The following is a 21,641-nucleotide window of genomic DNA, read 5'->3' on the forward strand; positions in this document are numbered from 1 at the left end:
AAGACTGGAATTGTGAAATCAATCTCAAACACTCTAAGATTCTCATCTCCTTCATTTCCTTTCTTTAGAAAGACAATAAATGCCAGATTCCAAATTTCTGTGTTTTATCCTTCAAAGGCAAAGAGGCAAGGTGGGCTGTCCTATCATTGCACACTACTGCACAAAAACAAGAAGCGCCACAGAGTTAAAGTACTTACAGTTCTGTGCGCTAAGGTTGTCAGCACTGGGTTTAGTTTCTTTGCAGTCAATCACAGGTAGTCCTCGACTTACAACAGTTCATTTAGTGACAGTTCAAAGTTACCACAGAACTGAAAAAAAGTGACTGATGATCAATTTTCAGTTATGACCTTTGCAGCATCCCCGTGAGCATGTGATCAAAATTCAAATGCTTGGAAACTAACTCATATTTATGACAGTTATAGTGTCCCAGGGTCATGTGATCACCTTTTGTGACCTTCTGACAAGCAAAGTCAATGGGGAAGCCAGATTCACTTAATGGGGTTACTAACTTATAAACTTCAGTGATTCACTTAACAACCGTGGCAAGGAAGTCGCCCCGAGTCTTCGGAGAGGGGCAGCATACGAATCTAATAATTAAGAAACATTATAAAATGGGCCAAAACTCACCTAAATGTCTCACTTAACAAGAAAAATTTGGGACTCAATTACGGTCATATGTAGAGGACTACCTATACATGAGGTTTAATCAGGGGAAAGTTAAGAAGAAGCACTCCAATATTAACCTGAAACATCCACTATCACACTATCCACTACTCATTATGTGATTTAATTTCCAAAGTGGTGAAGGATAAAAGATTTTAGACAAATTATGGCTACTGTTAGATGTCATTAGCTTGAGGGGAAAACCATTACTTTAACATCAGTTATAGTTAGACACCATTTCACTTCAGATCAAAGCAACATAAAGAGACGGGAAAGGGAAAATATGTTGTCAGAGCAGGTTTGTACACAGTTAGACATGCATGAGGTATACCCATTATCAGTAGTGGGCAAAGGCCCAGAAAGAGAGTTGAATTGAAAAAGAGCATGGAAAGCATGTTGCCATACGTTTTAGCATCTTACATGCTGAAAGATATGGCAATAAAGTTAGAAATCACCTTAATGATAGTGGATGTATCAGTGGAATCAAGATACCATTTGTCAGTAATTTAGCAGAGGCAGTGACCGAAGGACACAATGGGAGAAGCAACTTCATGTTAGCATTATTTGGTACCCACTCAACAGCATTTTAATTCAGGAGCAATGCAAGGTCTTTGTGTTTTCAGTTAACCAGGAGAAAGCACCAAGCTGTAAATGAATCCATACCTAAGCAGACTTTGCAGAGTAAAGTACTGATAGGCATTTTATAGTAAACTCTACCTTCATTTTTGTGAGTATTTCCTCCCTGGTTAAACCTGTAAATCCTTCATGTTTTCTAAAAGCAATCTTTTTTTCAATTCAGTCATGTATACCAGTAGTGGGTTATAAAACCTTTTACCACCGGCTTGCACATGCGCAGAAAATTTCCAGACAGATGGTCAGAGCCTCCCACTACTAGGGAGCAACCCACCACTGATGCATACCTGTGACTGGGGAACTACAGTGCTAGCTCTACTTAACAACGCCGCTACTTAAGAACTTTTCTAGATAAGAACCAGGTGTTCAAGATTTTTTTGCCCCATTTTCTACTTAAGAACCCAAGCCCAGGAAACTTTCCTAGGAAATTTGAGAGTGGCATGAAGGCCCAGCCAATTTCCTGCCATTCCCCCTTTAATCCCGGTCATCTCGGGCTTTTCTGGGCTGCCAGAGGAGCCTTTCAGTGTCGCTTAAGGAGGCTTGGCAGTCCAGAGCGAATGAAGCATTTTCCTTTCTCTGGGCGCTTGATGAGGGACTAATCCTGTGCCAGCACCCAGAGAAAAGAAACACTCCCTTCGCTTTGGGCAGCCCAGAGCTTACAGAGCATTTTCCTTTCTCTGGGTGTTTGGAGAGGGAATAAACCACTTCACTGTGGTGACTCCCTCATGCTGCCTCCCATAAACCCAGTGTGAGGTTGCTTCCTGGAGTGTCTGGGCGCAGAAAGACAAAAGAAGGTGCTTCACCCCGGCCAGACCAACTCAGCTTCAGCCAAACCGAGGAGTCACCACAGTGAAGGAAAGGCGCCAGCTACAAAGCAAGTGAGAGAGAGAAGAGGGGAGCCCTTCAGCATGGGAAGGAAGAGGAAGCAGGTAGCAGCAACTGCTGCTGTTGCTGCCCTTCGCTCAAAGGAGAGGGAGATTCCCCCCCTCCTCTCACCCACCTGGGTTTCTTCTCTGGCAGTGTATGGAAGGCAGCCTTGCGCCGGGTATGTGGCATGTGCTCCTCGCCACCTCAGAGTCCCTCTTTTTTTTTTAAGCCTTAAAGTTTCGGATTTTTAAAACTTAAAGCTCCATGACATGGTCACGGAATGAATTAAGTTCTTAAGTAGAGGTACCACTGTATATGGTGGCATATGTTAATCTACTGAACAGAGGTGGTATATGGTGGTATATGGTGGCATGTTAATCTATTGAACACAGGACTTTTGGGGCTGCCACTACTGCAAAATATACATCTTTACTAGTATTCAGAAGTGTCTTGAAAATTCTATTCCAGGCTGACTTTTAAAGGTTGCGCTCAGCATGCTTTGTCCATTGTTTACTGTTCTGTCTAACTGTCTGTCTTTACTTAATTTTATTTATTTGTCAAACATTTATAGGATAGTAGTAGTTTGTACAAACATATGTAAAAAGCAACGATATAAAAGGACAATAGGACAGGGACAGTAAGCACAGTGGTACGCTTATGCACCCCCCTTACAGACCTCTTGGAAACAGGGAGAAGTCTATTGTAGACAATCTAAGGTTAAAATAATTATTGTATGCTTGTAGCACACAATTATTTTCAGCTTTTAATGGTCCTTGAGGAAAATCTTTGCAGATGAAAGGCCTGATAAACTATCGGAAGGAATAACCCTTGGAACCGTCATAAAGCCCACAAAATAATCTTTCCCTGAACTCCCCTCCCCTCTTTTCTCTCCCCACAACGCAGGGCCTGGAAAAAAAAATCTTAACAAAGAAACTTTGTGATGCTTTGTACAGGAGGAGGCGGCTTGAAAGGAAGCGTGGTTTCTATGCCTGGCGCTGGGTGAGGCGTGAGGGGAGGAGGGGGAGTTGAAGAAGGGACCTCCATGGCTCTGCCGCGTAGTGTCACGTCTTCCTCTCAGAACACCGCTTGCTGCTAAGAGGTGTGAGTGGATTCTCTCAACTGCATTTTGACAGCTGGGAGCAGGAGAACTGAGGCGGCGGCAGCTGAAGACATTCCTCCCTGCGCTGCGCCGCCCCTCCTCCTCCGGGAAGTCAGCTTGGCCCGGCCCTAACCTAGAGCGCCGGGACTGAGCCGTCTGCTCTTTCTCCTCCTCCTCGGCTAGCACTAGCCAGACAGGCCCGGGGAGTCCGCGTCGCCTTCCCCTTCGCAGCGCCGGAGGCAAAGAAGTTGGTGGCGCGCGTCTGACGAAATTCCCCAAGTCGGTTGCCGCAGCTTCACAATGCAGAAAAGGCGGGAGAGGGTTAAAAAAAAAAAAAAGGCGCGCCCCCCGCAGGCCCATCAACGCCGCCACCTGCTTTTCCCGCCTTCCTCTCTAAAGCAAATGGGGAGGCGGTGGCTCCAATTTTGAGGTGATCGATAATTTACACTTTAGCGGCCGTCGGATGACTCAGCCCGGGAGATTTGCTTTTCGGCGAGAATCCGAGGTGGGACCCACCCACCTAACCTTTTATGAGAGGTTTCAATTGCTTCAGGTTTTCATGGGGGGAGCAGGAGGGCAGGACTTTTTTTTTTTTTGGAGCCAATTCGTGAGTATAAAACAAGAGATGATGCAACGACTGCGGTGGAGTTACAGAAGAAAGTGTTTCATTCTTTATCGCCCCCCACCCCAAACATAGTAATCCGCAGGCCTGGAAATTGAAATCCTCGTGGACCGGGAGCGCGGTAAAATCGGAGATTGGGAGAAGACGGTTCAATATGGAGCAAAGCCAACTCTTTTTTCCCCCTTCCAGTGGAACATTGTCCATCTTTATTTTCCCATTTCAGGCAAAAGGGCACAAACACTCCCAACCCGCGTTTTATGGAAAGGCAGCAAGAGTTCTAGGCAGTTAATAAACGGCTCGTGTGCTGCAAACTTAGGTTGCAAAGAAACGGCAACCCAGATCATCAAAAGATTGCACGTTATCATCAACCTGGGCGTGCATGAGTATTATGCGCGTGCGTTTCCCCATTTAAAGAGTCCTTTGGGTCGGACCCAGAAACTGAGATGGATCTCGAATCAAATATCGGCCGTCTTTTCCTTCCGCTTTTTCAGAGATTGCAAATGCCTTAGGCTTCTTTTGCCACCCCGTCTCATTCGAAATTGGATCTTTGCAAACCTACCCCCAGATCGCGCCTTTTTCTATTCCTACTAATGCTGTGTGCTGTTACACAAGAGAAGAGAATCTTCCATTTATCTAAAAGAAATTTCTCCTTAACTAGTGGCCTTTGTCTACCTTGGCTGTTGTTGTTATTATTATTATTATTATTATTATTTGCTAGCATCATCTGGGTATGGTCCCCTGCTTAGGTACAGGGCGGGGTATGTGTGCACTAAATTAATGGAGGGGGGATTCAAATCACTCCAAATCCTGTGGAGTGAAATCCTGGAAGGGGGGGGGCGCATTTAAATCGCTCCAAATCCTGTTCTCGTCTACCGCAATAGCGTGGCTTGCATTCGGTGCAAAGCTGTTGGCTTTGTCGCGATCAACTTAAACGCCGCTGCTCGCTTTTGCAACCTGCAGTTTGATGCAGCAACTTCGCATCCCGAGGTCTGATCGCGGCTCCCTCGGGTGCGTAGTAATACTTTGGGGGGGGGGGGAGGCCACGCCCCCGAGCGCGGTGTCAGAGTGAAATAAGAGGCTCCGGTTGGCGGACAACATCTGCTGGACTCCTTCATTCAAGTGACACCCGAGCTTTGAGGCGTATTTGAGGAACCCTCCGTCGCCTTCCCCGGGCCACTTTCAGTACTTCTATCAGCGCCGTTCGCTCCTCGCGCAGTCTCTGCGTAAACTTGGGACGGTTGGAGATTCCTGAGTCTTTCGCCAAAGGAGCCGGGAGAGAAGGGCGCGGAGTGGGGGGGCTTGGCGGCCTCCGAAATCGGCGTGGTTTGGGTACACCGCCAGGACCATGTGTGCGGAGTGCTTACGGAAATTGGTGACCCTGGCGTTGGTCTTCGCGAGCGTGGATGCGGGAGTGGGCACCGAAGCCACGCATCCCCCGGAAGGTGCCCAGGACAGAGCTCCTCAGCAGAAAGGGCGGATGTCTCTGCAAAATTCAGGTACGCGGTGGTTTCCTCAGGAGCGGAACGCCTCCGTGCGGAGGTCGGTTTCTGAGGCGAGGAAGCTGCGCTTTTTAAGTCCAGAAACCAGGTGTGCGGGGATTTTATATATAGGTCATTAGTGATATATAAGGCTACACTTTAGTGCAGGCGGGTGAGGGAGATAGGAGTTGCGTCGCTAGGTGATAAGCATCGTGTGTGTGTGTGTGAGAGAGAGAGAGAGAGAGAATATATATATATCTGTGTGTGTAAGTATGTATGTGTGTTTGTGAATATGTGTGTATGTTTTTTCTGTTATGTGATGTATACATATACATGTTTTATATATATATATAATCACATGTTTAAGCTGAATTTGAAAATTAAGGGAGACTAGGATAGATCTATTTCGGCCTTATTTTGGCCTCATCAGCTAGCCATATATATATACACACACACACACATACATACATACATACATACATATACATGTGATATATTTATATGCATAGTGTATATATACCCGCTATGTATATAAATGAACGATGCTTAGAGTCCCTAGGGAGATGGGCGGCATACAAATCAAATAAATAAATAATATGGATATATATACATATATATGCACGCTGAGAGTGACAAGCAGAAGTCCATGAAGAAAATAGAAGTGCTGCCAGCAGCTTGGAAACACTGGCTAGCCAAGCATGTGTTCCACCATTTGAACTACTGTATATAGAGGCAACGCTTCCATCTTTTAACTAGGCAAAGAAAGTCCTCCCGTAGGGAAAGCAGTTCCCGTAGAGAAAAGTTAAACCAAGATTATCACCATCATCATCGGAAGGACAGTGCTCCCTCCGCTGGCTTGCTCCTCTTTAAAATAAAAAGCCCACGATTAGAAGGGCAGCTTACAATAACCCTATTTGCCTTTGGCAAGTCTTAAAACTGCTCAGCCCCCAGCCTCTAAACAAAAGGAAGGCAGAAGGAGGGGAAAGCACAGGCGTTGGTTGCCGCAGGTTTAGCCTTTAATGCAGAAGGGGGGGGGGGGAGAGACGTTCAGAGGTGACTAGGCTCCAACAAATGTCCTGAAAATCCTTTTTTGGCTGCAAATGAGGCATCCAAATAGTTGGGGGAGAGAGGGGGTATTTCCTCCCATCCTTTTTGCTTTTTTTAAAATAATCTTATTGGGTCCTTTGCCCAGCATAAATGGAAAGACGTTTGGGAGACCCCTTCCTGGGCTATTCTCCACTTGTTCACAGTAGGGGCGCTGCCTACCCAAGTCTTTGAAACTACTGGGCAAGCAGGATATATATGTGATCCAAACTCTTGCATCAGACCTGGTGCCAGGGCAAAGATAAAAACTGGCCTCCGCACCCAAAATTCAAGCTGCACACTTACACAACGCTGGACAAAGAAACTCTTTTTCCCTCATTGTTTAATGTGCAGCTTCCCCTTTCTGTATAAAACAGCAGTCAAAAAGAAGGCAATATATCCTTTTGTTTTTTAAGACTCTGGTCAGATCTCTCCCCCCCCCCCCCAAAAAAAAAGGAGAGGATGGCTGCATTATTTCTTTTGCAGTATTCTATTTCTATGCAACTAATCCCAGGATTGGCTTGTACTTGTCCTTTTTAGACATTCCTGTTTTCTGTAATGTATGAGAAGGAAATTTCTGGGGTCTTACCTGGCTTGAATATCCTTGGAGGAGGCTGTTGCAGAATGTCTTAATTTTTCTGTTAACTGTTGTCAGTGATCTGGTTTTCACTTTGCTATTTAACTCACTTAACACAATGTTGTTGTATGCTGGTAAGTATGCATAGAATACGAAAAAAATATAATCCATTTACAAGCGTATTCAAGGAAACCATAAAATTAAGAGTGGGGAGCTGTCACCTGCAGATTTATCTGAAACTTTGTGAATATGCATACTTTAAAAGAAGTATTGGGGGACTCTGGTTCAAATGAGAAGACCCAATAAGTAGTTTCATCACTTTTTCAGGTGCAGTTTTCTTCGAACTAAAATTGAATTTTGGACCATAATTCATGACGATCAAATCAACCCAATATTTTTAATTTCTGTAATTTATTACAATGTATTCCTTACATAACGATGATGATCAAAAAGGTATACAGTACTTGAATCTCATTCCATTTATCTATATAACAACCCTTTCAGGAAGATTAAAATGAGAGTGATTTTCATGACTACCCAGTGATTTTTATGGCCTAGATGAGGATTTTAATTTGTCTCTCCAGTTCAGTGTAATAATTTAAACTAATGCATCATGTTGACTTGTGACATTAAATTAGTTCAGATATGGATTTAACAGTGACTTTCTCATCTAATATTGTTTGCAAAGCAATACTCTCTTTCATTATCACTCTGTTCCCCTTTTGAAATGAAGAAGTTGTTAACAAGTATTCTTTTGCCTACAGGTAATATATAATAGTTATAGACATTTACTGTGGTGACTGTTCATTTTCAGCTGAAATCCAGCACTGCCTGGTCAGTGCTGGTGATGTTGGCTGCAGTGTATTCGAATGTTTTGAAAACAACTCTTGTGAGATTCGAGGTTTGCATGAGATCTGCATGACATTTCTGCACAATGCTGGAAAGTTTGATGCTCAGGTAAGCAAATGCAATAATTTCAGGCATGGATAGCTAGACCCAGAATCGGCTATTGTAAAAGTATAAAATAGTGCGGACTTCTATGAAAATGGGTAGTTAAGGTTTTAATCAAACAGAGCTACCAGACAGGTTTTTAACTTCCTTGAACAGAATATACCTACTTATAATGTAAAGTATTAATTAATTAATATTATTAATTCTGGATGATAATGCAATGATATAACAGTAGGTGATCCTTTAATGTCATCTTGCTCTTGCTGCTTTGAAGTGGCGGCATTTCCAACTTATCTTAAAGTCCTGAAGTTGAAATGTGCTGGGCTCTTGGTGGTTCTTGGCACATTAAAGTGGAAGGGGAGGGAGGTTTATTCTGGATGCCTCAGTCCAAAGACACCCAGTGAGGAATTCTCTTTTTCTCAGCCTTATCTCTGACTCCCTTTATGTGATCACTTGAATTCATTTCTGCAGATGAATACTGAGCCACAGTGTCATTGGAAGTAACTGTCTCTGCTGTTTATTCTAGTAATTCCTTGGCAGCCCACCAACATCGAAGTACATTCCTTAGCAAGAATCTGATATTAAGTTTGCCTCTTTCATTTTCTCTCCAAACTGTTTGTACATTGTTGAAGCATCCTGTTATTATGCCTTGTACAACAATTTTCCAATTTCAGCAACGAGAACCAAAATATTACATTGGTCAGATGTATTTGACTTGACTGGTGATTTACAAAATGTTCATTGCTAATTAAAGTTTAAATTTGGGACTTAGATTTTTCTAGAAATCTTTGCTTTTTCAGAAATATAAGAATGATTATTTTCTTCCAAAATTAATTTGGAATTTTTTATCTTCCTATTACTGTTTTGACAAGCTTTTTAAAAATATTCTGCTTTGGCCTTTTCTTTCCTTACAAGACCTCACTTTATATTATGATATACATTTGTCAAACAGGATTTTCATTCAAGTCCATAACGCATTATCCCATAATAATAAAGTTTAAAATAAATTTAATAAAGTTAAATTAGTACTTTGCTTAGCTCTTCCTTGTATCCATGACAAATATAGTTAGAAGCAAATTGGACATTTTATAATCTTTTAAGGCTTCTATCTTATTCCTAATCTTGCAGAAGTTAAAAAACATATTCCAACCAATCTACGGTCATATTAGAATGCTGTGAGTTGGGCTTGGGGGTGATCTTTTTTAGCATTGAAAAGTTTATCTGAATGGTCAACAAATCTTACTAAATTTAATGAACTTAATCAGTGCATTTGTTAACACTTTCATTGAAAAGGATCACTATTTATGTGGGTTTATTTCTACGCACAAATAAGGTTGTTTTCCTAAAGATTGCTTAACCTCCAGTGCGTGGAAGAAAATACTTAGGATAGCAAATCCTCATCTCACAACTAGAAAATCATTTCAGTCTTCTTTTTTTAATTTCCTCCATCTTTCAGAGGTCCTCGGATGATTGAAATACACCTTAAAATCATCTTTCTAAGGGCTAAATGCTTTATGATACAATCTATCAAAGGTTTGCAATCATTATCTCTATAATGTTAATCCATGAACAAATCTTATCATGGCATTGTACAGTGTGTGAATCCATCCATTATATACTGGCTATCTTTAAAGAGCATACTGTGATAATAGTTGTACTACCAATTTAATATTGGAGTTGGGTTGGTCTTACCAATAATCATTATCATCAAGGTTTTTCTCTCTCCAGTGAGAGTGGAAAATAAATCCCTGTCCAGGTCTTGATTTGGCCCAAACCAGAGTTGGATGGGGATGGTTTGAGCCTCATAGAGGTCAACTAATAGCAAGATTGCTTTACACATTGGCAAATCAACTCACTGGTTTCATCAGAACTCTGGAATCTTTTTAGCTTCAGGTTGTGATGAAGCTTTAAACTCAGAAAACTCAATTTTTCAACAGAGCCTCATTTCTTTCCAAAATCATGATGAATGAAGTATTTCCAGTTTGTCTGAGTAACTCTGAAAAGCCTATCCAAACAGTGAAAGTGAGCAAGCAGAGTCCCGAAGAGAACAAACAAGTGACATGGACATATTGGACTTTTGTTCTCCTTGCATTCTCTCTTCAACTTTGAATCATTTCTGAAAGTTGTGTGAAGTAGATTTGGGAGATCTTCATTTGAGCAGAAATTATCTTAAACAATATAAAATCAGGGTCTCTTCCTATAGACACTCTTCAGTAGGACAGGATTGGGGTTGTAGCGTGTTTCCTGGTAGCTTACTTGGTAGTGGCTGGCAATATTGCATCATTTGGATTTTCCACAGTAACGAGGACAGAATTACTCAAATAACACCAATACATTGTGAAAAGTTGAAGGAGTTGTTTTCACCTGCTAGGCATGACGGATGGCAAGCAGGAGGCTAGTGTAGCTATTGGCAATGACAATTATCCAAAGAACATTACATGCTACTGCCTGATTTCAGACTGTTCAAATAGTGAAGACACTACACATAGGATAATGAGTAACGTCAGCTTGGCAGGACACCCAGAAGGATGTAATAGTAATGGCAGATTGGTATTTTGGTACCAAACTTTATCTCAACATAGTCTCATGGAGATATTTTACGCTGACTTCTGCTGGCATGTGTATAAGAACTCTACATTGCCATGAAGATCATGCATTGGTTTTGAATTGACTGGTCCTGACCAGTATATGTTGCAGGAAAGCATATCCAGATCCTATGTATAACTCTCCAAGTATCTTTCATAAGAGGAGCAATTCTGCTCTGTCCTACACCATCTTCTGAAATCCTTACATTGCTGGCTAATTAGAATTTGCAAGATGGAAGACATTAAGAGAGAGCCAGTTTTTTCTAGTGGCTATAGCACTAGACTAAAAACCAGGACACCGTGAGTTCTAGTCCTGCCTTATCCATGAAACGTGACTTTCAGCTCAACTCACCTCACAGGTTTTTTGTTGTGGGGATAAATAAGAGGAATAAGATGGGTTGGGTATGTTTCCTGCCTTATTTGTAAAAATAATGAAAGCAGGATATTTTTAAAAATTAAATAAAATTTTATTTTTATGTAAAAAAAACAACACAATTGTGTTGTTTGAAATTGTTCCCATTAATTACCCCCATAAGGAGCTCAAGTGGTAAAGATGGCACCTGCTACAACCAAAAAAGGAAATTATCTGATTGGGATTAGAGCAAAATATTTGTTATTTTAGAACAGGCCTTTTGAACTGGCAGGCCGTATCCATCACACACAAGCCACACCCACCCCGGCTCCGCAAAGGCAGAAAACATTGCAATATGTCATGATACACCACGTGATGTGGACACCGTGTCTTAGAACTTTTAAGAGTAAATAAAGCAACTTCTTTTCCAGGTCTTAATTGAAAAATGCTTCTCTCTTCTCAGGGGAAATCCTTCATTAAAGATGCCCTGAGATGCAAGGCACATGCCTTGCGGCACAAGTTTAGTTGTATCAGTCGCAAATGTCCTGCTATCAAAGAAATGGTGTTCCAACTACAGCGAGAATGCTATCAGAAGCACGATCTCTGCTCTGCAGCCAAAGAGAATGTCCAGGTCATTGTGGAGATGATTCATTTCAAAGACTTGCTACAACTTGAGTAAGTAAAGAGGGTGCATGTAACCTGCTAGCGCAAGTTCCGAAAAGTTGTAAGATGCTTAATTTTATTCATCTCAATTAGCGGAAATATTTAGTTCACAGCATTTAGCGATACAAATGAGCCATAGATATATCCCATAGAGTTGTAGCCATGCCACAAAGGTGAACTAAAATGACCACCCCCAATTTTTTTAGAATCCTGTATAAAGTGGATTGCCCACTCTCTTCCTTTCCTTTTTTGAACAAATAAATGAATGATCATTCTCAGACAAATACGATTATCTCGCACACAGAAAGGAAAATGTGCTCAAGTTTGAATATAGATTTGTTCCTATTATAAAGTGAGAGTTAGCCATGGTGGAGAATTTCTGTGTAAGAGAAAAAAAATAATTACATTATCATAGAAAAGCGGGCATCCACCAGGGAGGTAGAAAACATCAAGATGGAAGGCATAACTATCCTATTTATGTCCTATAGCAATAGTACTTAGCGGAATATACCACTTCGCAGTGCTTTGCAACCCTCTCTAAGCAGTTTACAGAGTCAGAATATTTTCCCTAACAATCTGGATCCTCAATTTATCAACCTCAGAAGGCTGGAAGTCTGAGTCAACCTTGAGGATCGAACTCCAGGCTATGGGCAGAACTTGCCTGCAATACCACATTCTAACCACTGTGCCAATAGGGCTCCTATACTCTTTTTATATTCATGCAAAGCATATTTTAAAAAGTTGGGGTTTGGATCATGCTCATCATTTAGACATTTTTACCCCCATCACTGTTTGTAAGTATTCTGTGGGTGCTGCAGCACATGTTGCATAATTGGCTTGCACATCGTGAAGGAAAATGCCAGTCCTCACCAACACATAACAACTCAGTATTTGCTGAAACTTAAAACATGTAGAATTCTATTGAAGCCAATTTTTTGTGAATGGCTGGCAGAAACCTTAACTCTTAATATCTAACCTGCCAAAATATAGGTACAAGTACTCCACTTAACTTCTCCAATCTCTTATTCAAAAGCTTACTTTTTCTGCTCCAAGAATGACAACAAACAGATACTTAAAACCTACAATTACGAGCCCTTTAAATTAAAATTTTCAGTGAATTGTGTGTTAGACATTTGTTTGGATCAGAATACCTTTAAAAATAATGCAGTTTTGACAGCAACTTGACCATTAAATCTGAAAACATTTTTAATGCTTCTAAAATTAACATCAACAGTGGTTGATGAAACAACTTCCCACTGTACTCTTTCTCTTACTTCATCTACAATTCCACACTTAATTAACTGCTTTGCATTGCTTGGTGTTGGAGATAATAAATCAGTGTCTTTTTAACAGATAGTAAAGACAGCTCAGTGTAACCTTGAAGTGCAAAATGGGAAGCTAATAAATAATAAAAAATCAGTAAAAATCATTTCACTGGAACTAGTAAACTAAATACATGAATCACCATGGGAGAAGATCTGCAACTTTGTCCATTCACCTCCACATGGCTGTTCACTGAGGATAGAGTCTCCTTTCTTATCTGTTCTGGAAAACACTCCCTTGTGGAACTTTTTTGCTTTTTGCAAATAGATTCATGATGCGGCAAAGGAATAGAATTTCCACTCTGGAGTAGGAACAGAATTCCTTTTACAGACCCATATACCTGTAAACTAAAATAATAACTACATTGCTGTATGGAAAGAACCAAGGAAGTTGAAAGTAAAGTTGTCTATCCTGAAGGAGCTCTTTTTTTCAGTAACTTGTCCATAATTATAGCATGTTACAATTGTATAGTTCTTATCCCACATATAAAATAAATGTCTTAATACAAGGTCACAAACTATAAAATACAATCAACCATAAAATAGTTCATGACATTTACTAAGGTACTTAATATTTTCTGCCTGCACATGGTATCTACTAAAAGAGTAAAATTCAGGGCACGTAATTACATCTCTTGAAGTATGATTAAATTCAAGGCTTAGTTGAGTCTAAGATGGAGATGTGTCAGAATGCTTTATATTAAAAGAGGTACCATTTCACATTTCTGTCTGCCTCGCTTCAGAAATAATAATCTAGCTTGTTTTTATTTATGCTTATTCATATTTTTTATAGCCACCCAATTCCAATGGACTCTGGGCGGCATACAAAACTAAAAAAAAAAAATCCATCAAAACTAAAACATTTTTAAAACCAACAAAAAGCAAACAGAAGGCTCCTCAAAAATACAATATAGTAATAAATTAACTAGGCATATTGTTATTGCTTATATGTTTATTGGCAAGAATGTGTTCATGAACACCTGACCTGCATTAAAATATGTTGTTGTTTTTTAATTTATTTTATTTTGTCACACATGTATTAGACGACAGATCTAAAACACAATTATGAATAAATGAAACGGATATGAATAAAAAAGAGTATTAGGAAAGGGATGATAGGCACACTTAGTTAGTTCAAATCCTTTTTACTGGCTATTCCTTAGCATTTGTAATATTGCATAGCAGTTTACTTCAATGGTAGGTAAATGGCCTAAAGCAGAGGTGTCAATCTGGCAGCCCTTGGGCCAGATGCATCACACACAAGCCACGCCCACCCCAACTCCACAAAGGCAAAAAAAAGTCGCAACATGTCACATCATGTGATGTGATCTACCCGTCGTCCAAAGTGTTTTACTTATAATTCCAGAGGAACAGACTCAAATATGCCTGATTTTTTTAAAGCTTTGTGTACAAGCAATGCATATTCTATAGAAAATATAACTCAGATCATTTTAATGGCAGATAGGATTGTGGGTAGGTTTTTCCCCTTTTTCTGAAAGATGGAACGGTGCCAGGGATAATAAAGGTTTTGCTTCAGTTTCAGACCAGCACTGATACTGCATTGGGGTGGCAAGTCACATAGCTCTTCCATGCTAGGTGAAATATAATGTCCTAAGTAATTTTGCCTCCTTGATTGATTCTGCCACAGAGTGCCAAGACAAATGCTTCTTGCATGCTGAGTGAGACAAATATGTCCTTCAGATTCCTGTGGGCCCCTTCCATGAAATTGGCAACCAACTAAATTATAAATGACTGGTAGTTAAATGTGATAGTTTAGTTCAGTGGTTTGCAGACAGTGTTCTGTGGCAAGGTGGAGAAGATGACAGATTGCACATCATCACTGAATTTGCCCAGGAAAGAACTCCATGTGCTTTTCCCAACTCAATTTGATGGTGAGATGCAACACCTAATCATGGTCCATCCAAATAAAGCACACACACGAGAAGATGTTCCAAAATACACAGCAAGCTTCCCTTGTTCTGTTCCTCAGAAAAAGGGGGGGGGGCTGCTGTGAGAATTATTCAAGGAAAGAAGATAGACTAGACCTAAATAGAGAGGCGGGATCTACTTATATGCTGTGTAAGGCTGGAATTTTACTCTCTTACTCTCATAATTAACCACAAAAAGGGAGGGCATTTAAATTTCAGACCAAACTTTCAACTTTTCCAATACTTGGTATTAGACAACAGCAAAGAAATTATTCTTCCTTCAGCTTGGACTAAAGATGTACAGGTTCTAGAAAATTTGTAAAACAGTAAAAAAATACGGGGTTTTCTAATATTTTTGCAGAAAGAAATAGATTTGGGAGACAAAAATTTGAAATATAAAAGGTAAAGGTTTCCCTTGCACATATATGCTAGTCGTTCCTGACTCAAGGGGGCAGTGCTCATCTCTGTTTCAAATCTGAAGAGCCAACGCTGTCTGATGATGATTCCATGGTCATGTACCCATGACTAAATGCCGAAGGCACATGGAAAGCTGTTACCTTCCCACCAAGGTAGTCCCTATTTTTCTAGTTGCATTTTTTACATGCTTTTGAAATGCTAGGTTAGCAGAAACTGGGACAAGTAACGGGAGCTCACTCCGCTATATGGCACTAGGGATATAGACAATAATATTCTTTAATCATCCTTTATAACTAACTCTAAATAAGCGGGTGCTGCTTCCAGTTCTGGCCAGTTCTAGGATTTTAGGATCTAGTAGAGAGCCAAAATAACCATCCTTAGGTCAGAATTCAGAAAGAGCAAGCAAGAGCAAGAACATCCTTATTACTATAAACATTAATGCATCCTAGAGTAATAAATACATATTAACAAATGTATTACATAGTTATGTGTGCACAGGAACTCTGAAGATCTGTATATTTTTTGCTTAAGTCTTATAAGTCTTATGGCATTTAAGATGTACACCATTTAAAAAGAAAATATTAGGAAATATTTCATAATCCGTGATTGGGGTGGGAGGAATTATTTTTTTTTCATTTACAAATATATCTACAGTTCATGCTTCATAACATCTTAAAGAGGCCTGAATTGCCCATTTTCCCCCAAATTTCCATATACCCTATAAATTAAGTAGGCTTCCTCTGTTACTGTGTTTGTAAGCAATAGCATAATTAAAAGGTTAGTGAGGATTAAGTCATTTGTAACAATAACAAAAGAAAATGCCAACATTCTTCAAGATAGAAAGACTCCCTCTTCTTCCTTTGTTTTGGCTTCCTGATAAAACCTTTAACCCCCCACCACCAACAACCATAGGGTCCATTGGGTAATGCCTTTAATCAACCCATAAGCCCATAATGAATGGAATCAAATCGTTGCTAGCAGGTGATTTAGACTCGGGTACATGTTCAAAATGTAGTAATGTCACTTTAACTATATCCTGTAGATACAGTAGATAGATGGATAGATAGATTTTAAAAAATAGCAATCCAAAATTTTCACTAATTGCTGCCTTAAACTCTAATTCATATTCAAAATAGGCCAATTTAGATTGACTTCTATACCACCAGTAGTTCTCGACTTAGAACCATTCACTTAGTTAACCTGAGCACTGGAAAAAGTAACTTATGACTATTTTTCACCGTTTTAGCATCTCGATGGTCACATGATCAGAATTCGGCCATCTGGCAACTGGCATTTACTGTATTTTTCAGAGTATAAGACACACCGGAGTATAAGATACATTTTAGTTTTGGGGGAAGAAAATAGGGGGGGGGGATCTACCTACCAGGCCAGCGTCCTTAGTCTGTGCAGCTTCGGCACATTGTTTTATTTCCTGGTTAGGGCTGAAAAAGCCTTTTTCAGAGGGAGTAGGAATGAAAGCAAGCCTGCAAAGACTTGGGGCAGGAAAAACTGCTTTGGAGGGAGTAGGAATAAAAAAAATGCAGCAAGCCAGGAAGATCGTTAGCACCACATTAGGGCTGAAAAGCACTGCTTTTTCAGAGGGAGTAGGAATGAAAACAAGCCGGCAAAGACTTAGGGCTGGAAAAAAACTTTGGAGGGAATATGAAGCTGGGAAGATCATTAGCACCTAGTTAGGGCTGGGGGGGAGCTTTGAAAAAGCTACCCACACACATTTTCAGCCTCTTTTAGGAATGAAAAAGGTCCAGTTATGAGAGTTGCCGTGCCCCAGGGTCATGTGATCACATTTTGGGACCTAACCAGCAATGTGGAAGCCAAATTGACTTAACTGTATTATTAATTCAGCAACTAACTTCAGTGAGTCACTTAACAGCTATGTCAAGAAAGGTAAAATGCGGCAAAAATGATTTAACAACTGTTGCTTAGCAACAGAAATTTTAGGTTCAATTGTCCTAAGTCCAGGGCTACCTATTGTCTTTTCTATTTTTCTGCAGTGGTTGTTCGTAGAATTATATAAAAGTATTCCAAATACCTTATTAGGCATGGTGCTCATACATTAAATATTTGAAAAGTAGTGGAAACTAATAACATAAATTACTGTCTGTTTATCGTATGTTTAACTGCTACATGTCTTACATTAATGAAAAATGTGGTCTTAACCTTAAGAATCATGCAGTTATATGGCTGATGCTGTCGTCCTATATTATGTGGACTTGGAAGATAGTTAGCAAGATTTGTAAACCATAATTCTAGGAAGAGACTCAACATTGGAATGTATTCAGTTTCTGTCATTCATCTCAAAACCAGTAACTGAGCAAATTCCCCAGTAATGAAAAGTCTGAGATTTGTGGTGCAAAAAAGACTTCTTGATTATTATAATGTTCTTGCCAATATAAAATCTAAAGTTAAACAGAATACCTCCATAAAGCTAAAATATTCTGCAGCAGATATGACCTAAAGGTGACGAGGGGATTACTTGTCCCGTCTATTTAAATGAAATTTAAAGTCTGCTACCCATTTAATGTGTAGAATCATATGAAAAGTTTCCAACTTTGCAGAAATGGAGTAGTATCTTGTAGATCTAATTAATGTCAGTAAGGCAAAGGACAATTTTCCCAAAACGTAGGATGCCTCTGTAAACCAGCAGAGCAAAAACTCTTAATATCAGAACTGGTTATTACATGTGCTGTATCCCAGGAGCCTTGATTGCTTGGTTGCTAATGCTGAAGCAGGAAGCAAAAAGTAATTCAAAAGAAAAAGAGAATTAATGATTCTTTAATTAAATGCACGAATTAGTAAAGTGACGAAGACATCTGCAAAATCTCATCTTGGACAGTGAATGAGCCCTCTGGAAAACTTACTAATTCTGATTTTATATGACTCTTAGTCAGCCAACACATTTTAGGATATCAGAATAAGGAATAAGGAAGGTTGTTGACCCCATCCCATCAGCAAATAGGAGTAATTGCTTCAGCGGGCCATATCTGGCCGGGGGGGAGGGGACATAGTTTGAGGATCCCTGATTTAGTGCAATATAAATACAACAATTTTTTTTTGTTTAATACAACAAATTTTTTTTGTTTAATACAACAATTTTTTTTGATTAATACAACAATTTTTCTGCAGACCACCAAAATTTTCTTGTGGACCACAAGTGGTCCTTGTACCACCAATTGGTGACCACTAATATATTCTATTGAGATAGTGATTTCCCAGAAATGGCTTAGAAATAGCAAATCAAATTGTAGGGGGGGGGGGTTAGAATCTCGTTGCTATGGGAGAAAATTGAAGAATGTAGATAAAATTGGAGCATGTGTGTATCACAGACAGAAATATTCAACTCCTAATGAAAATATGATATATTAATCTAATGGATAAAAAAATATAGCTACTGATTTTTAGTCAATTTGACTAAATTTGTCTGCTCCTCTTCCATAACTTTATATCTTTCTTTTTTTTTTCTCAGACCATATGTTGATCTGGTGAATATTCTTCTCACTTGTGGAGAGGAAGTCAAAGAGGCCATCACCCAGAGTGTCCAGGCCCAGTGTGAGCAGAATTGGGGGAGTCTTTGCTCCATCCTGAGCCTCTGTACTGTGGTTCCACATGGAGAGTCTACCCTGGAATCTGAGAAAAAGCCAAATGAAGTATCAAGAATATCCACTGGCCAAGGAAACCTTGTAATTCACCCTCAGTCTGGTGCCAGAGAGAATTCTCAAAATCCTAGAGGGGAAAGAGGTAGCAGGCTGCCTATGAATGCTCACATTCGCACTAAATCTGGGAGTCATAATTCCAAAGCAACTCACGAGGCCTTTGAACAGAGAGATGAACCTTCTGACTTCTCTGATATCCGAAGGTGAAAGGAGTAGACAACCCCACTTTTCCCCCTTCGCCAAAAACTTCCTCCATTGAGTTCATTTTATCTAGGGGCATTCCAAAAATATTTACAAGATAAAGGGGCTACGTCAAGCATAGGGCATTGCGGGTTATGGGGCGGCGGCAGCATATGTATTATAAGCTACAGAGGAAAAACAATGACTATGGGTCACTGATTGTATTCAACACATTTAATGTATAGATGCAACAAAATGTCTTCATTTAAACTCTTTAATTTCTTGAAAAACATAAAGAGATGCAGGTCTGGGTTGGCAATATTATTTTAAAATCAGGGATAGATTAATACAAACTATAATTTCTCCACGAATGGCTTAGACTGTCTAGATTAAATTCAGCATGACTTTAAGTGTAAAATAATTCAGTCTCTTAACAGAAATTGTAATGGTGCAACAAACATGGGGTGCCATGGCCCAGGATTCATGCTCTGGGGAATCCAAAGCATGAGTCCATGGTCTTTCAAGAGGGAAGGATGCCAATGCAATGAGTATGATAAAGGGGACCTTCCAATTGCGAACTTAATTATCCTACATTCTGCTCCTTTTTAAGTGACACCATCTGCCTTAAGTATTTCCTTGTGCTAGTTTGAGCAGTTTAGTCCTCCATCATTCCTTTGAAAATTGGTTAATTACAGAACCGGCTTCCAGATAAGGCGAATGGGCCTTCTCTGCTAGTTCAGTATTACACAAAACTCTTATTTTAATACTGTAAATCTAAAAAGCCCTACTCCGTTTTTGATTTAAATACGTTTCATATTTTTCCCATATTTTTTTAGACTTGATGGAAAACCTCTTTATGCAGTGTATCAGAAATCAATATCACAAAGGTTACAGGGTTGCAGTATTTTTATGCTGTAAGGGCCACTGTTATGTAGTAGCTGTTAAAGAAAAATGTCAGTGAATGAAGACAAACCAAGAACTACAATGATTTAATATGGTTAAATACGCATGTGAATTGCACACTTATCTATGCCTCCATTCTCATTGCATTTTCTAAGAAATATAGCTAACTTTGTCAAATTAATGGAACTTATTTCACTGAATAAGTTTGGATTGCAACTTCCATGGTCCCAATTTAGTGTGTTACATTTCATTTTGCTTTTAAGCATGTCTGTTTATTATTATTTAAACATATAAAATTACTCAAGATACTTACGCATTGAAACTTCAATCAACACTTTACAGGAAGAAAGTGTTCCTAAACTTTTTAAAATAGTGTTAACCTTTTCTGGAAAACAGGAGTGTCTAAAATATTTTGAGTGTATTATACCCAACTTTACCAAACTTGTAAAACCTTGATGTGTTGAGCTTCAAATTCCATTTTGCTGGGTGGGGATTGAACTAATTGTAAGACAACTCATTTAAATGATCCCAGCTTGGAGAAGACAAGAAGGAAGGAAAGACTAGACCTTAAGTTACTTGTTCACAAAGAGTTTCATATCTAAGATTTTCCTAGTTAGTACATATTTGGGACAGCTATAGCTGTTTATATGCATAGAATATGCAAAGGTAGTCCTGATGTTGTACTGACTGGATAACTCCTAAACTGTAGAGGTGGAGCAGCTTAATATAAATCACTATTCCATAACCTAGCATGGACTTCAAGTTCCACTATGAAGCTGTGGATGGAAGTATGAAGATATCAGGTTCAGGAATCTCAAATGAAACTTACTCCTCTTTGATAAAGATAGTTAGAAAAAAATGTAAGGCTATTGCATTGTATCTGCAGCCAGGAAACATTTGCATTTGGGGAGAGGGAAACAGCTTTTTGTGATTATGATGGTCACAGTCCTAAATTGTTTCTTAAAACAATGAAATGTATGAGAAATGATATAAGTACCGTAACTTTTTTTGAAAATGAACTGACAGGGGAAGAATTGTGACCACTTCAAAATAAATCACAACACACAGATTAAAAAGCCCAAAGATCTATTTGTATAATTCCCAATTTCTAAATTTCAATCTATGAGAATTGTATTTGTGGGAATCAAATTATGTATGTACCATTGAATGTCAGCAGATCATCTCATTGTGCATATAATTTATCTTCAGTGATCTAGGGATGTTAATATTTGTTTCACAAATAACGTTAAGAATTTGGGGGGGAGGGGTGAAGAAATCACACAAGGGTAATTTTTGTTTTTTTTTCTCTTTGTGAAAATTGGATATTTGTGTTCATCTACTGATTCCACATACTCTTTTAATGTAAATATTTAACATTTTTATTTATTATATTTTCTCCATTTAAAAAAATGAACTGAGCACTGCTGGCTAAGGTAATTTAAATATATGTCAGGACCTGTGTTGTATATATTCATGCCACAAGTACATTTTTGTTATTGTTTAGATCAAGGAAAATATAATTTTATACACTCCATAAAGTTATTGATAGCATCAATCATTTATTTATTATTATCATCATTCATTTCTAACAGATACCAAGTGCATTTAACCTAATAGTTTTATCAAAACATGTATAGCTACTTACTT

The 21,641-nt window shown here is 39.2% G+C and overlaps 1 protein-coding gene across 1 annotated transcript; it reads left to right on the plus strand.

Moving 5' to 3' along the window:
• The first annotated feature begins 3,904 nt into the window (after positions 1-3,904).
• STC2 (stanniocalcin 2) lies at positions 3,905-21,532 on the plus strand. The gene is made up of 4 exons (XM_070739401.1): positions 3,905-5,380; positions 7,837-7,979; positions 11,374-11,585; positions 18,725-21,532. Exons 1-4 carry the CDS (start codon positions 5,230-5,232, stop codon positions 19,116-19,118), a joined length of 900 nt encoding a protein of 299 aa, XP_070595502.1. The 5' UTR covers positions 3,905-5,229; the 3' UTR covers positions 19,119-21,532.
• Positions 21,533-21,641: the final 109 nt, after the last annotated feature.

The sequence above is a fragment of the Erythrolamprus reginae genome, chromosome 2 (genome assembly GCF_031021105.1).
Source record: "Erythrolamprus reginae isolate rEryReg1 chromosome 2, rEryReg1.hap1, whole genome shotgun sequence".
Lineage (NCBI taxonomy): Eukaryota > Metazoa > Chordata > Lepidosauria > Squamata > Dipsadidae > Erythrolamprus > Erythrolamprus reginae.

Excerpts from the sequence above, each read along its gene's own strand:
- STC2 (XM_070739401.1), top strand. The coding sequence starts at position 5,230 with ATGTGTGCGGAGTGCTTACGGAAATTGGTGACCCTGGCGTTGGTCTTC. Across the intron at positions 7,980-11,373 it reads CTGGAAAGTTTGATGCTCAG|GGGAAATCCTTCATTAAAGA; the intron begins GTAAGCAAATGC and ends CTCTCTTCTCAG. Across the intron at positions 11,586-18,724 it reads AAAGACTTGCTACAACTTGA|ACCATATGTTGATCTGGTGA; the intron begins GTAAGTAAAGAG and ends TTTTTTTCTCAG.